At 51.7% G+C, this 17,181-nt stretch overlaps 1 protein-coding gene across 1 annotated transcript in view; it reads right to left on the bottom strand.

The window, feature by feature from the left end:
• Positions 1-17,070, bottom strand: part of uvssa (UV-stimulated scaffold protein A) — a 43,852-nt gene extending 26,782 nt beyond the window's left edge. The window contains 8 exon segments of the mRNA XM_036130065.1: positions 12,088-12,216; positions 13,136-13,245; positions 13,325-13,566; positions 13,951-14,116; positions 14,189-14,309; positions 15,587-15,763; positions 15,882-16,035; positions 16,620-17,070. Coding sequence (XP_035985958.1) covers positions 12,088-12,216; positions 13,136-13,245; positions 13,325-13,566; positions 13,951-14,116; positions 14,189-14,309; positions 15,587-15,763; positions 15,882-16,035; positions 16,620-16,729 — 1,209 coding nt within the window. The 5' untranslated portion in view covers positions 16,730-17,070.
• Between the last annotated feature and the right edge of the window lie 111 nt (positions 17,071-17,181).

The following is a 17,181-nucleotide window of genomic DNA, read 5'->3' on the forward strand; positions in this document are numbered from 1 at the left end:
GGAAAAAACGAGAAACAAAGGCTGTTTATTCTTTAAATCCTTTCACAAAATAATAGGGAAAAATGGAGAGCAGTTCCTTTTTCATTTTTACATTTCCCTACTCAATAAAACATGCAGAACACAGATAGAGCGCGTATAAATTCATTTTTCCTATTTAGTTTGGGTCTATGAGGACGGGAAGCAGTCTGATGAGGTGAGAGGTCCGCAGGTCAACAGGAGCAGACAGCTGGCGCGTCAGTAGAGAGCATTCAGTGGAAGCTGAGAAAGCTTGGCAGATTTAGTCAGAGAACGTTTGGAAAGCGGAAAGCCTCACGCTGAAATGTGAAAAAGACATGCGACCACTTCACGGCAGCCCTACGGTGTCCGTCCCCAACTCCCAAAACTACTTCCAGGTCACCCCACACCAGATCAGATAAAAATGAACTCATGCCCTCGTTATCCGTCTGCTCCATGTTTTTATTTAGCAGGGAGATGAGAAATCTGGTGTTTTCATTGTTGGTTTCAACTGCACTGGAAAGAACAAAGTTAGAGCGATGAACAAAGAAGATGATTATGTAGAACCCGGTCCTCTGTGGAGAAGCCTGGTAGCAGCAGCAGTTTATACATGGCGTGTGGGCCACATACACCAGGACAGCTTGGACACCAGAGAATGTGGAGGATGAGTACCCTCACTGACCTAACGGCAACCTACGCCCACACTAGGCAAGACGTGCTGAAATGAATTTATCATCCTGTAACTTACCACATGGCGCCCTGCCGCTCTCCTGGCTGCAACAACAAACAGCACACAACAGCAGAAAAACGCAACAACAGCTGATCTCCGCAGCACAAAAACAGAAAACACGCTCCGGCCACACTCTTTGCACCTGGAGACTGCTGTAACTGTGGTAGCGATCCCTGCTGGGGAGCAGTACACACAGCTCCAAATTGTGCATACATAGGTTGCTGGGGATTTTCAGGCTCTAGTTTAAAGGCTAAATGCTTATGTGATGACTGTATGTAGACTCTTTATCTGCAGGGATAAAGAGTCTTACCTTGCAGCAAGAAGGTTCTAGGTTCAGCCCCGGGTTCTTTCTAGAGGTTGCAGGTTCTCCCTGTCCTCTCTGGGCACTCCTGGTTTCTCCCATGGTCCAAAAACATGACTGTTAGGTTAATTGGTCTCTAAATTGTCCTTAGGAATGTGTGCGTACGTGGTTGTTTGTGTGTGTTTCTGTGTTTCCCTGTGATAGACTGGTGACCCGTCCCGTCTATCTCATCCATCAACTGCTGGAGCAACTCTGCTGATTCTACAGCTATGCTTCTGGTCAAGGTGAAGAAGAATCAACAAAACATCTCGGTGAAAAACAAAACTGAAGAAGTGCAGGAAGCCAGTATGTCTAGCCTGAGGTTGCTGGTTGAAATTCCCCGACTTTGGTATGAAGAAGCTCAACTTCATTCAACTGACCACTCTGATCTGAACAAGAAAAGTAGCTTTGATTCAGCTGCCTCCAAACATCTGTATGTCATGAATATGTCATTTTAACAATATTTCCAAATAACAGATTTTTTCATGTGAGCGAGGGCCAAGTGTGATGGCCTTTCTTCAGCTAGCTGCCTAGCAGTGCACAGCAACAGGTGGGGGAGGGGAAGCAACGGGTCACTTCCCGATCAACACGGCTCACCCCGGTTGAGCCTCTCGGTTGAGGCTCGGTGCCTTTTCCTGATGTCTTCGTGTCTACATGTGGCCTCCACAGGTGTCTCCCCGGCCTCAGCACCACCTCACCGCGCCACAACCCCCCCCCCCCCCCCCCGCCCCCTGAAGTAAGCCCCGGGCTGTGCAAAACTGATGTGAGGGCGCCACCTCGGACAACTGCTTCCCTGACTTCATTTGTCTCGTGGCAAGTTTGATGGCGCTGTGTTTAAAAACCCATTCAATCTTATAAACCAAAAATTAAATGTAGTCGACTGTGATGGGCACTCAGTGCATCTGCTATTTATATGCTAATGTACACTGGGCCTGCCAAGGTCTGGCAAATTATTACTGCACAACCATAAGTCAGGTGTATGGTGGGGTGGGGGGGAGTTACGCATCACACAGGCAAAAAAAAGAGGAGGGGGGGGGATGAGGAGTAAGTAAAAGGTGAGGGAGGAGAGGGAGGCAGAGCGCGAGGAGGTGAGAGAGCCTTTGGAGATGTCTCCATTGTCTGTTCTGACAAGTTAATATAGCTCTCCACCTGACTACACACACACACACACACACACACACACACACACACGACTTCATTTTACATCTAAAAGCTCAAATGAAAGCTGAATCTCTCCTGTGTCCCATTTCTAAACGACATGAACTAACGGTGGGAGGGTGAGAGCCAGTCAGCTTCATGCAGACATCACACACAAGACGAGCACACTGGCGTCACCGCAGCACAATCTGAGCCCCCGGGCATAAGAGGACCTCAAACTTCACATGGACTTAGAAGATGAAAGCCCCGAGCTCAGAGCTGCGCAGCCATGGACCGACTCGACATAAGCACCTGATGTGTCTTCAGAGATTCCTCATTTAGCCTAAATCTGCGACTAGGCTGTGATTTATCTAAGTGTGGGCCTGGTCAGACCAAAAGTCTTTGCTTTTTAATCCTGGGCTGTCTCTCTGGGCCTTAAGGTGCTGCTTTCATCTTTGTGCATGCACCTCACCCCCAGTCTAGAAGAAGCGGTCCACGTTTGATCAACCTCTGTAACGGAAAGGACCGTCTGGTCCGTTTAACTGAATGACTCAAGGTTCAAGTGAGCACTGAAGGACACTGACAGAAGGCAGGAGCAGCAGATTATCTGCAGGAGCAGGATGGGATCCTGAACTCCCCGGTCCAAACGGCCCTTTTCATCAACACCGTTGGAGGTCCTGTCCAGGAACACCACCGACAGGAAGCCTCCACTCCTAACGGAGCCCGCTGGAAACCTGGCTGCTGTGCTGCTAGATGTGGATGCTGCTCCTGCTGAGGCCACCCTGGACCGGAACCGGGCCCGGGTCTCAGCCATCTTTAAATATTGTTCTGGCCATGAGACTCCAGGTCAGCTCTATGCAACTGATTTGAAGATATTTACAAACTAATTAGGCCCAAAGCGTCCCATGGAGTCTGACCTATTCAAGGCTTGATTGGCCACAACATCCCACATCTCTATTACCACCTTGCACTTCTATTCATTACTACCTTGAAAAGATCCCCTGGGATGTCCCTCTAATGAGAAAAAGCTTTGCGCTCCTCTCCCTCCCTCCCTCCCTGCGTCTCCACATTATTCCTCTCAACCCCCTCTCAGCCTAAAACACAGCGAAGCAGCCTTTGTCTCTGGGGAGCAGTCAGCTCATATGATGTATAAGGTGACATCTTTATTTCACTAACCTATCCTGGCAGGTCTATTAGCCGGCTCGGAGCTTCCCAAACCTTTTCCTGTCAAAGAGCCCATTCTCAGCTGTCTGCTCCACTTCCCCCTCCCAGTCTGTCTCAATCTGTGATTAAAACAGTCGTTATGATACTTTCTGGCCCCCTGCCATCCAGAGATTACGCCGTTTCGTTTCCACGTGTAATCTTAGCGGCACCTGAGAGGTCGGCGGCGCCAGCCTCAGAGTCCTGACACCCAGCGGGGCTTCTGGAGCCCAGAGTGCCAGCTTAGCCCAGTGTTTAGGGACAGGAGACTGGCTCAGAGATGTCTCCACGGCCAGCCCGTCTCTCGCTCCCCGCCTCCTCCTCCTCCTCCTCTGATCTCCCCCAGGACAGTCCCAGTGGATCCATCAGTTCCAATTTGGAAGCCATTTCTTTCCCACTATCAGAGACCTCAGATGGAACCAGACTGTGATTTAGCTTTTCCAGGCCTCCCCTTTATTCTCCTCCCGTTTCCATCTCCTCCCGTTTGACATCTTCAGCCTCTGCGAAGTTTCTTTGTAGCAAGCCCAAAGAGCCTGCTGAGCTTGACATTTTGTGGATTACAGAAAATCCACGATAAATTCAAGCATCGGCGCCCAGTTTTGTTTTCGAAAATATCTGCAGCGCTTCACGTTAGTCAGGATTTGAAGCACAACCTGTGACGTATTCGTCTGGTTTCATGTGACAGACCCTAACAACGCTGCGCATGACTTCAGGAGGAAGAAGAAGAAGAAGCACACATGGTTTCAAGTTTGCTAGCGCAGGAAAATCTTAAAAGTGCGGCATGCATCTGAGGCAGTCAGGTTCGGCCGAGGCGATCCTTTGTCCTGGATCTAGCTCCATCCATCAGCTCTGGTCAGCTTCCCGCTCCCTGCTCAGGAACAGCCTCCCCGAATCATGATGCATCCGTCACATCTTCACATCTTCACATCATCCCACGTGCCTTAGAGCAACTACAGACAGGACCTCTCCCAGCTTTCCTTCACCGACATCTTTCTTCTTGCCACTCTCCTATAGACCAGGAGCCTCATAAAACGTTGCGTAGATTCCAAACTAAAAGTGTACATACGCCCAAAAGCTGAACATGGCACATGGCAAAAAAAAAAAAAGAAAAAGTAGACCCGAATTATAAAACCACGCACGCCCTCACACAGTTTTCCTTCATGATCCCAGCTGTACCTAAGACATTTGGTGCCTGTGGTTCCGCCTCATGTTCTGCCCGCTACACGCCCACATTCAATCATAAACAGAGGGCTAAGCACCTCATGAATGTCCATGTGGATTTAAACGGGTCAGCCGATCGCTGGTATTTCATGGTTACCATGGCAACCCTGGGAGAAAAGTGCAAAGAAACTGCAGAGATGTCCCAGAGGGGAGTTTATTAAAAGGTGTAAACCAGAGGTGAAAGCACAGGTGTCCACATTACAAGAACCTGTTAAAAAGTGAACCTTGTGGTTAAACATCTTAAACATCAATGTCACAAAACAACGAGGAGGCTTTTGATGGGTGGAGACACTAGGAGACGGGGAGGGTTGGCTGCAATCCACCACTTCACCATCTGCATCACCAGTTTCCTCGGCCTCCAAAACCAGCACACCAGGACTGAGTTTGCATCATTCCGGTGCCAAGTTTGTCTTCCAGATCACTGCCTTTGTATGGAAAGTGACGTAGTGATGCGAATGTAAGCTTTATGAATGTTGTCCTCTGAACAGGTTCTCCCACCCAAGCTGTGCTTCTCTGCAGCTCCTCCAGAGCAACCATGGTCCTCTTGGCCGCCTCTCTGGTGAATGCTGTCCTTGCCTAGCCGGTCAGTTCAGGTGAATGTCCTGGCAGGTTTGCAGCTGTGCCACACAGCGCTCTGTTTGATGTTCAGAGCTGCAGTCCTCAGAGGCAGAGCAGCTGAACGCAATACAACTCAATGGTGACACAGCAAAATGTCAAAAAATGGAAGCGACACAAACGCTTCTGCGATCCTTTCTTCCTGGAAGAAAGAGCTTTCAAACAAAGCGTTACAGCGGGTCATGAGGAGCTGATTTCACAGCAGTCAGAGAGCGTTTGCTGCATTCCAGACGTAACCACAAGGAGGGTCAGGTAATCAGACGGAAAGATTCATCCAGTAAGATAATGACTACCCGGAGCTCCCGGTCAAGCCCCACATCGTGTCCCTGCTAACCAGTCAGTAACTAAAACCTCAGAGGCCACCGCCGTGCACTCTTATTGTCCTGTTCTAACGTCTTCCACTATGTGCCGCTGATAAAAGTAAAACAAGTGAGAAATCAAGCTGCTGAAGGGCAGTTAGTCAACGAGACTCTGTGGAAACGAGCGGCGCCATGAAGGAAGACTCCAGAAGCCTGCTGCTGGTATGCAGGGCCCATTCAGCCAGTAAATGTACATATGAGAAGGAGCGAGCTCTGGAATAAAGGAACAGAGGAACAGTCCCTCTTTGTTTATCTGCAGTGCAGAGCGAGCGACCACATCCATTGTGCTGTGATAAGATGGGTTATCAGCAGTAAACAAGGCCTGGGCCCGTATGAATGGAGCCCAGAGTGACTGAATACGCTCTGAAAAACAGATGTGTTTAAAGAAGTCTGCGCATCAGATCCATTCCTCAGGACGGGCCCATGCGCTCAGCTAGCAGCGCCCCACCGATGCCGCTATAGGTCTCCCCGCTAACGCCTGCCTGGAAATAACCGCAGGGAGACACCAGGAGACAGCCGGGTCCTGGAGGAGAGCTGGAGTCTGTCCACATGAGGGGACAGGATGGGTCTAAGCCATCATTTAATCCCAGTCCCTAAATGTTCAGTCGGGTTCCACCCCACCGTCAGCCGGCCTCATCCGTTCCCAAACCACCTCTGAACCTCTGGTCCTGCAGGAGCGTCCAGCTGTTTCCACCCTCTCCTCCCCTGGTGTGATGCTCCAGTACCACCAGCAGCAGAACAGACCCTCAGCATGACGCTGCCACCACCATGCGGGGCAGTTAGCGCCGTGCTCTCACATTCCCATGTGCTGCCCGTCACCGAAGCTTTTCTGTCGGGTCAGCGGCCCAGTGACGCCGGCCTACGTTCCTCCTCGCCATCTTCTCAGGGCATGGCGACGCTGGACTGGCTTCACGGTGGACCGGGTCCACGGCACACAGAGCTCTGGTGGATCCTGGGCCAGTCCTGAGCATCTTAAGCCGGGCGTACACCGTACGAGTTTTTCCCCTTTTCGGGCCGATTCTTCAGTCGTGCGAGCATTTTTTGAATCGGGCCGAATTTCAGAATTTCAGCTTGATCGTAGAGGGGGGGAGGAGGGGGGAATGGCTTCTCACGACTACCTTCCGATCAGGAATCGGACGGTCGGTGAAAATCAAACATGTTTGAAATTCAGTCGGCCGTCGTGAGGTTTTCGTGAGCGCATCCTGCTGTTCAAGCAGAGCTACGAGGGGGCGCCCTCCCCTCCTCTCCGTCCCCGCCAGCGGAGGGAGGGAAGCGGGCGTCCCTGAAGCAACCTCCGGCCGGTGTTGGGAAGGGCAACAAGCCGTCCGGTCCGCGCAACGCGCTGGCCGCCTGTTTCGGCACTCCTCCGCTCGCGGGGGGGCGGGGGGGGGGGGGGGGGTTGTGGGTGCGGGCGAGGCGACCTGCCGTGCCGCGCGGCCGCCGGTGCGTCTCGTCCCTCCTCTCTCCCCTCCGTTCCCCCGATGCCCGGTGCCTCCTGCGGGCCTCGCCAGAGCTGGGCTCGAACCCCTGCTCTGGGTCCCTGTCACCTACCGTCGCTCGCCTGCCTCTGCCACCACAGCGAGCGGTCCCAGAGGGGACACGACGTACAGTGTGAGCAGTCCGGTCTCGTCCGAGCATCGCGCCGCACAGATCGTGAGCGGTGAACTTTTTAAACCCCGCGGTTCCGTCGCACAGTTTGAGATGTATATAAGTACCACCACTGAAAAACTCGTACAGTGTACGCCCGGCTTTAACCAATCCAGCTTGATTGGACTGGGATTTTGGGTTTTCTTTCAGAACATGGCAGAACAAAGATGCACCCAAGAACCATCAGTCAGAAAACACACCCATGTAGAAATGGCTTCCTGGTGTGTGTCTGAGGTGATTATACGGCTTACTTAGGGCCAAGGTGTCATTTATACGCCCACAGATGCTCAGAGGGAAACGTATCCAGCATGCAGCTCTCTGCAGGGCCCAATCAGGGGGCCGATGACCGGCCCCTCTGCAGCCTCACATTAAAGGCCCTTAAGGCTGAACACGCTGGGCTAGAACTGGAATGAACTGCGCTGGATTCAAATGAATCAGATTTGGGTTGTACTGGAAGGAACTGGACCTTAGCCCTGAATCAGCGCCGGCCCAGAAACAGAGCTGAACAGAACCAGAGGTTTCCAGGCCTTTCCAGCTGACATCACTGCGTAAACGTGAACAGAGCTGAGAAGCTCCCAGCTGGATGTGGATCTCTCTTTCCCAGAGTGCCGCTGCCTTTTATTATTGTGCTTTGCAACAAACAAGCCTCTATCTGCATCCATAATGCCGCCCTCTCTCCGGGCTCCCCTGGTGCGCCAGCCGAGATTGAGGGGCCCGCTGAGACAGAGAAAGCAATCGCGTGGCGTGTCAGCGGGCCGATAGAGAAGGACCCGGTAATGGAAGGCCTTTTAAGGCTAAAAAGGAAAAGCTAATTATGATAAAGGGGCTGTAAGTTGTGTGGTTATCGGGGAGCTGGGCCTGCTGGTGCAGCAGACTGTTCCCTGACAGTGATAACCAGGCAGCGGCAGGCGCCCGCCGCTCTGTCACTGTCACTCTGCAGCTCTCCCTTCGGCTAAACGGCAACGCTCACACCGCTCTGTCTCAAATGCATAAAGTGGCTTTGCCCGGGTTCGTCTCTGTGAGAGCAGAACCACCGGCCCGCTGTGGACCTCTCCCACACGTCTCTCCGGTTCTGCGTGTGACGCTCCACACCTCTTAGAACGCCACGTTGCACCTCCTCGGGGGAACAGATCCTAAAGTTTTCTTTGGGACAGCTCAGAACGGAGGCAACATGGATCCGGTAAGAGGCCGGCGCACACGGCACTGCGACGCTGAGCCCGATACAAAGGCACCAGAACCCACCTAGGAGCTGCCACATGGCGGGGCACATCAGTGCTGCTGAGGTGGATAAATGGGAGCATCCTCCCCCCTGCTCCCAGCTCCTCCTCCAGCCTCTGCTGCATTATGCATCCTGGTGCCTCTGCTCCCGCATGTCCTTCACTGGATCCATCCCGCCTGCCTCTGTGGCGGTTCTGACACCCCGGCCCGTACGGGTGCCCACATCACGCTTAGAAAACACGTCTAAGAGTCAAACACACGCAGTGAGACTAGACCTCATTTCTCCAGCCGTGCATCTCTAGGGTCAAACTTTGACAACGTGACCCGCCTGGTCCTGATCCAGGTGAGCTCAGACAGGAGCCGTGGAGCCAGATAAAGGCCATAAAGTTCATTACTGAACACTATCTGAAACTTCCCAGCCCACAGCTGCAGGACGGTAGAGAACCATGCAGTACACTGATGGGATGGTGGATGCTGCTAAGCCTCACTCTGCTCCCTTCCCACCTCTGCAGCATCAGCATCAGGTCCTAAGCTGGGTTAGTGGATATCCAGAGCAATGTCTGGGGTAAAGTCCTGCATACCCTGGCTTGTCCGTTTCAGAAAGCTCAGAAGCCACTACCCTGAGTGAAATCATCACAACAAAACACTGAAACAACCCTGCTACCAAGCAGAGTTGTTAGAGCTAACTCTGAGTTTTTCTGCACAAGGAAGCCTCATGAAAGGCGTGTCCTTTTCTGGAGGAGCCTGTATGCTGGAGCACAAATACTCCACAGCAGTCTGTCTGGACAGGCTGATCAGACCATAATTAAATGACTTAATATAGTTTCAAGCGTTACTATTTTCGCTGCCGTCAGATTTATCTCAATATTCTCAGCCTGCACACCGCTCTTCTAACACGGCGAGGGGACGCTCTCAGTTCTGAACAATCTCTTGTGTTATACTTCCTTTTTATGCCAACGGCAGCTTTTTAATAATGTAGGTGATGCAGAGGCAGCTGTATGTCGCGCTGTCAGGAATGTTACTGTTGCACTGTTCCATAGTCAGAGACCCACAAGAATAATTAAAGAACTACACAGAATGAAAGCAATAATTTATTCTGTATCAAATGTTGAGACGTTCAGCTCTAATTTTCCATTCATATATTTTAGGTTTAATTGGCTGCACGGCACTCACATTACATCACTTAAATAATGCTACCTTTACTTCAACTTACAATATAAATATAGCCTATATGATTAATATAAAGTGAGGTTGACACAAATTATACACTTTATTCACCAATGTCAACTCATTTTTAGAAGGATGAGTGAACACATCAGTTACTTCAATAACTCACACCATCCCATCATTGATTGCAAATGTTGATTATAGCCAGTTAATGCTTTAGTTGGTTAATTATTAAATTATTAAATTTTTTTATTGCGTGTTGAATGCGTATAATACGAGAAAACAGCTTTAAATCTTCGTTAAATAACTCTCATTATCACTCATGCATTGACTTTTTCAGAAATTGTCTAACTCACTTTTTTTCAGCAGCAGTAACATTGTTTCGTTCTGTTAATTATGGCTTAATATTATTTCTATTTTCAAACGTGCACTTCCAGGCTTATTTCCTGCCGTTGCCATGGTGAATCACGTTAGCTGCGTTCCATTGGTGAGGGCTTCTGTCACGCTTAACTCAGGGTTGATGGGACGCTGACTTTAGCTGCTGATATCACCTGTTCTGAGACGGAAAACACAGCGTATGACAGCGTGAGGTAGAACTAGTCAGAGCAGCAGCTTTCTACTCAGGGCAGACCGGCCGCTCTGTCAGAGACGAACGCTGCTGCACAGGTCCAGGTACCTCACTGCCCTGCAGCGGGTGAAGGCAGGACGCTTCAGCTCTAATGAGCACTGAAACCAACTCTGGGTGGGCAGACAGCAGCGGCTCAATAGTCAGCAGATGATAATAATAATAATAATAATAATAATTCTTTATTCTAACTTTGAAAAGGGGAGTGATTATGCAGACAGTGGCTGTGGCCTTTACTGCTGGCTTTGCTTCCAGCCGCCAGGTTCGCCACTCATCTATCTCTAGAACCCTAGAAATCCTCCTCGTCTCTCTGTGGTTCTGATGTCAGCGAGCTGATCCAAGTCTCTGTCAGCCAGAACCACTGTCTGTCTGGGAGTAAGCTCAGGCCGTGGTAAGCGCTCATCCAGGACGTCTCCACCAGCACAGGGACACCTGAGACCTGAGAACGAGGGAGCATCTCACAGCTCCTAGCTGATGGAACCAGACAGACGGAAAGCGGAGGCAAAGCCAGCAAGTTCTGCTCCCAGCATCAGCGCTCTGCTCAGTAATGATGCTGGTGTGGCTGACTAGTGGTGGCATGCTGCCCTCTGCTGGACAGCTTCATACCACTCACCAAGGCTGAATGCAGGGGTCCCTTTGATGGCCCCCTCTAGTGATGGGTCGATGAGGCGTCATGAAACGTTTCGACACATTGCAACTCTGTGCCGATACTGTGCCACTGAATACTGACACCTGCTGGACCTTAAAAATCACTACAGGCAACCTGGTTGACAGAGTTAACTGACACTGATTTGATGACCAAGTATACACAATACAATTTAAATCATTGTATGTTGCATTGTATTATTTTATATTTTCATTTGAATTAAACATATATTTGATTTTTTTTAGATACAGTCAATAAATAATGTGAAGGAGGATGCTTGTGGACTGGCTTTTTAATTTTTTTTTTTACAAATGGTTGATCGGGCGCTGTGTTTAGTTACCTGACTGATATCATCTGTTCTGAAATCGGAAATGCTGAGTATGACAAAGGGAGGAAAAACTACTCAGAGTAGCAACTTTCTACTCAGTGTAGATCAGCCGTTTTTTTTTTTCTGAAACGACGCTCAGAACAAAGACGCACAGCGCAACCCGCCCAACCAAAAAAGCGTTGCAGAACCCATCCATCAGTGGTGCGCTCCGATCAGCACCTGGTGCTCACAGAGCGAGACTGTGGTACAACACCATCACACCAGAGTTGCAAAATAGTTAAAAATTAACCATTATTAACCGTTATTTTGTTTACAGTTCAGCTTGGATTTTATTTACTGCGCAGCATAGCTCTGCTGTGCGCGCTGCTGTGCGTGAATGCACACGCGTGCAGCTTAGAGGGAACAGAAACAGTTTGGCGTGTCAGTCAGTTCGAAACAGGTGCTGTATTGGTCACGTGACTTTTCCGTAGCAATACACACATCGACACGGGTTTCGCTCTATGAGACCGACACATGCGCCGACGCATCGGTGTTGCCGGACCCATCACTAGCCCCCTCTTACAGCAAGCTTGGTAGAATAAAAAACGTTTTTTGGTGTCAGGCAGCTGAGCAGGAGCTAGCAGAACATCTGGTGACGTCCCTCATCCTACGTCATGCGTTTGGCAATGGGCCCGTGCCGTAATGTGTGACCTCTGCTAGGTCCACAGACTGAACCGTTTCCAGGAGGACCTGGTTCTGCATAACTCAGGTCAGGCCCAGTGAAGCGGCACCACACCGCTCCGTCTTGGTGACAGGAAGAACCAACGAGGCTGGCGGAGGACGCTGTGATCTGGGACCAGCCCCGGAGACGTCGGACTCACCACTCTGCGGACTCTGGTCTTGCAGTCGATGTGGAGCTCCTGGTGTTTCTGCAGCGCAGCTTCCAGGGACCTCCTCAGGCTCAGCGCCCTCCTCAGCAGCTGCGGCTCGGCGTGGGACTTGGTGAAGACCTGCACATGGAGGCAGACAGGTCAGGTCTGAGGCCCGCATCGGCAGCTGGAGGATGCTGATGAGAGGCGCTGCATGCAGCCCATTCTGTAAAGGCTGTATCTATCCACACCAAGCAGCTCTAGCTTTCTGCAGCGGCTCCATGACCCGGTACTGGCGCTGCTAACCTCTTTATGACAGAAGCAGGCGACACAAGTGAGCCCAAAGCCTCACAACTGCTTGTCCACGCATTCAAAGGTCCCCAGACCTGGGGGCACTACAGCTAGCAGCATGCGTCCTGCAGCTGCAGACCCCGTCTACGTGTCTGAGAAATGACCTGACATGGTTGCCATGGCTACATCTCATTAATGCTTCCATTTAAAATGTGATCCAACCTGTTTTCAGGGCGGTTTCTTACTTGCAGGGATTCTGGGGACCCCGTACCCGGTGTTACACTGAGGTTTTGATTTGACTCCTAATCGCCCCCTCCTCAGGTAGAAGCACCTTTCAGTGCAGTTACGGCTGCAGCCTCTGGGGGGTGCACCTCTGCCAGCTGCAAATGAAGTGCTTTGCTACATTGCTCAGGCCAACTGGATGGAGAGCAGCTGTGAAAATCTCAGGTCTGTACTTTGACTGGGACACTTGAACCTGTATCAAGGCCTAAGGCGGGGGTCCTCAGTTCTGGCCCCCCTGTCCTGCATGGTGTAGATGTTTCCCTGCCTCCACACACCTGACCTAAATCCACGGGGGCTAACAGGCCGTGTGCTGGATGGAGCAGAGACCCATCTACAACATGCAGGACAGCGGCACCAGGGGACCAGGGCTGAAGCCCCTGCTGCAGGGGTGTGAATACTTTCCTAGGCTCTGTATGTCAATGCACCCTGGTGTTTGATGTGCAGGGGGGGGGGGGGGGTCTCCCCGCTGGCCTGTGTGAGTGCTGACCTGCACCCAGCCTTGCACCGCGGGGAGGTGTTTGGTGCTGATCAGTCTGTGGAGCTCCATCACGGTGGAGACCACCGCCTCGTTGTCCTCCGTCTCCTTCACACGAAGAACTGAGGGAAGAAGGGAGGGAGAGCGTTCTTAGAGCTGCTTCATCAGAAGCCCACTGGGTTCTGTGTGCGTCGGACCCACCAGGACTGAGGCTGACGTCCAGGCTGTAGGTGTGAGAGATGAGCCCAGAGTTCCTGATGAACGAGTCCTCGTCATCCTCCTCTTCACTACTTTCCTCGGCTCGCTCTGCATCTTCCTCCATCTCTGCCTTCGTGCCTCCTTCCTCTTCCTCCCCCGCGGCTCCTCCCTGATCCTCCTCCCTCTCACCTCCGCTCCTCTTGTCTCTGTGGTCCTGCTCAGCGCCGCTCCTCTCAGCGTGGCTCCTCTCAGCGTTGCTCCTCTCAGCGTGGCTCCTCTCAGCGTTGCTCCTCTCACCTCCGCTCCTCTTGTCTCCGTGGCTCCTCTCAGCGTGGCTCCTCTCAGCGTGGCTCCTCTCAGCGTTGCTCCTCTCAGCGTGGCTCCTCTCAGCGTTGCTCCTCTCACCTCCGCTCCTCTTGTCTCCGTGGCTCCTCTCAGCGTGGCTCCTCTCAGCGTGGCTCCTCTCAGCGTTGCTCCTCTCACCTCCGCTCCTCTTGTCTCCGTGGCTCCTCTCAGCGTGGCTCCTCTCAGCATCGCTCCTCTCAGCGTGGCTCCTCTCAGCGTGGCTCCTCTCAGCGCCTCCTCCGCTGGGTCCCCTCTCAGAGCCGCTCTTGTCTCTGGGGTCCGGCCGGCCGTCCGGGTCCTGGCGGTTCAGCCCAGAGCTGCAGCAGGGTTCCTCGTCCCCGGCAGGCCGGCCGCTGACCGTGTGGAGATCGCTGAGGCCAAAGTCGGGGAACAGCAGCTTCATGCAGGACTCCATCTCAGTCAGCGCCGCCTCCATGTCCTGGTACGACTCTGGCACAGAAGCTTTGTCAGACGTGGCCGGGCCGCCTCGTTACTGGAAGCTCTCCTGGTGTGTGTGCTTACCTTCCATGTCTTTGGCTGCTGCCTCCACTCTGGCTTTGTAGATGCGCTCCATCCTCCTCTGCCTCTCCTCCTCCCGCCTCCTCTCTGAGACCGTCCTAGCCTCAGCATCCTGGAAGTCCACCTGAACACACAGCAGACTCCTTCAGACTCTGCAGCCTGGGGCTGGGGATACGGCCAAGCAGTAAAAAGCTCCGGCCTCATTATCCCAAATCAGATTCAGACATCTTTCTTCTCCCTTTAATTTCATAAAAAGTTTGTTTAAACTTGCTGTCAATCATCCTGTCTGGGAGTTGGCCTGAATTCAAGGAGTGAAACATGCTGGTGAAACAAGATGGCTGCCCTGCCGGTGTAACCATAACAAATGTTTGCTGCTGCTGGCGTTCCACGGCGACATGGTTCTAAAAAAGGTGCCACTGGTGCAGCTGCTAACCAACCGTGTCTTATTATAACAAGGTTTCTTCTTTTCAGCATCTTCACTGCAAAAAGGGAACTCAAAGTAAGTTAAACTTTCTTGAACTCACTTTATTGTTCCTTAATTTGAGCAACTAAATTGGACTATTTGCCAATGGAATGAGAATTTTTAGCCCTAAAATAAGATAATTAGATATCCTCCAAATAAGATGATGGAGATGAACTTATTTTAAGTGCAAAAATATTATTCCGTTGGCAAATAGTCTTATTTACCTGCTCAAATTAAGAAAAAATTTCGGCCTAAGTCATTTCTTTCAGGTTTTTCAGAAAACATGAAATAATACAGCAATAAGTCATTAAGCTGATTTAGGCATAAATGGTCATCTTGGCACAGAAATGACACTTTAGGGCAGTGACGATATCCAACATCGCAGTTTAGTTCTTTACGGACGGATGCAGAGCACAGATGCCTGGAAGTCAGAGGAGAGTATTAGCAGTAAAAGAAATAAAAATCTGACTTTCCAAAAATACAATCTCCATAACTTGCACGCTGAAATGAACCAATAAAGTGGATTTATTGCGCGGCCCCACTGAAACCACTGAGGACCAATCACCGTCAAGTGTCTGCAGCAGATGTCTGACGGTGACAGGCAACAGCTGGAATCCTGAATGCCTCACAGGCGGCGGATGCACCGATGAGGAGAAAGGAAGCAGAGGCACCGAGGCAACACTAATAAAGCACGAGTGAGGAAGCAGAACTTTGACTAGGCCACTCTGAGGCTGAAGCCTCTTCATTTCTTTTCATCAGATCTCCAGAAACATGAAGAACATTGCATGTTATGCATGAGACAGCCAATAAATAAAGCACACAGCAGACTTCTGGCAGCTCCGCCATTGGCCTGACCGCCATCCTACTCAGCCAGTAACCGGGCAGACGAGTCTGTGAGCTGCACGGCGCTGCTGCGGTGGTGGAAGCGTGCGACTCACCTTCTTAACCTGCCGCAGGAAGTGGTAGCCCAGGTCCAGCTTCTTATAGGCCGAGCCGTAGGAGCTTTGCCAGGACTGGATGGTCTGGATGGCCAGCGACCTCAGCTTCCTGGCAACCTCTTTAGGAGGAGGGAGGGGCTGCTCCACGTCCGTCTCCACCGTCAGCTCCAGGAACTCCTGATGGACACAGAGGCGTGACAGGAAGCACGTGTCACGAGCCGGACCGTCCCTGGCAGACATGTCCAGGTCCAGAGCTAAACCCGTCCAGAGACGTTCACTGGAGCGCTTCACTTACCTGGAAGTTGTCCACCAGCAGCGTCCGGAAGTGATGCGATCTGCCAAAGAGCTCGCTGGCTATCTGGAAGGCGGACAGGCGGATCTCAGCGTGGTCTTGGCTCAGCTGGGACATGACCGAATGGTACACGTGGTCTATGCAGTCACTGGACACTCTGGCAGAAACAAGGAGCCAATCAGAAACCAGAATCACTTCCTGTCCCTCTTTGTCCCGCTCCGAGCTCAAACTGCACCATTAGACAGAGGCGAGAACATGCTCTCTGTTTTTCTCATGGTGCAGAAGCCCCCGTTCTCCACCATGTGTCTGCTAGAGACTGCCGGCAGAAAAACGCCACGGCTGCGTCAGACTGGGACAGAGAGTCTGGGATAGGCCACCGTCACATGAACATGCATCCATCTAAACCAGATGTTGGGGGGGGGGGGTCCTGCTGGAAGGAGAACCTCCAGCCCAGTCTCAGGTCTTCTGGAGCCTTTTCCTCCATCCATCCATCCATCCATCCATCCATGAACTCTGACCAGCTTCCCTGTGGAGGAGAAGCCAGGCGAGGGGGCCGTGGAAGTGTGGCACCAGGGACTGTGAACCGGCTGTTAACTAATAAAGATCTATATTGTGGATGGCCTCCTGCTGTGGCCCTGCAGAGTAGGTACACTGTTCATCACATTATCAGCAGGCTCATTAAAGGGTTGTTTTCAGAAGAAGGCTAGAAGGCTGAGAGTGGGTCAGAGTGAGGCTTCCTACCTGCAGATCTTCTTCAGCTCCTTCACCTTCTGCTGGTCAAGCTGCGGCTGTCCAGATGTGCTCAGCTCTTCCACCAGCTGTGAAAGTCTCTCCCTCTGAGACAGCTCCATCACCGGAAGAGAGGAGATGCTGCAGACTCTCGGCAGCTCTACATCCGGTCAACCTCGGCAGAACCCCAGCAGGACCCCCTCCGGTCCTGGTGTTTCCTCCTGATGAGCAGCCAGACAGCGCCGCGGAGGGATCTGTTACATACCCGGACTGTAAACAGTCCCAGCGCTCCGGATCTCTTCCAGCTGCTTCTTGACGCTCAGTTTAGCTCCAGGACTGGGATCTAGAAACAAAGAGCCGGGATCGCCTCTCCATTACACAATAGCGCCATTAAAAAGTCATGTCAAGCAGTTGAACAACAACAATGTCGCCATCTTTTTTCCGTCAAACATAACTACCGGTTTGACTTTTCAGAATAAAAGTCCCGCTCAATTTAGCGACGCTTCCACTGCGGTCAAACCAGTCCTCACGCGCGTTTGGTCACGTGAACACCATGAACTACGGTAGTAGCCCT

Source organism: Fundulus heteroclitus, unplaced genomic scaffold (genome assembly GCF_011125445.2).
Source record: "Fundulus heteroclitus isolate FHET01 unplaced genomic scaffold, MU-UCD_Fhet_4.1 scaffold_28, whole genome shotgun sequence".
Lineage (NCBI taxonomy): Eukaryota > Metazoa > Chordata > Actinopteri > Cyprinodontiformes > Fundulidae > Fundulus > Fundulus heteroclitus.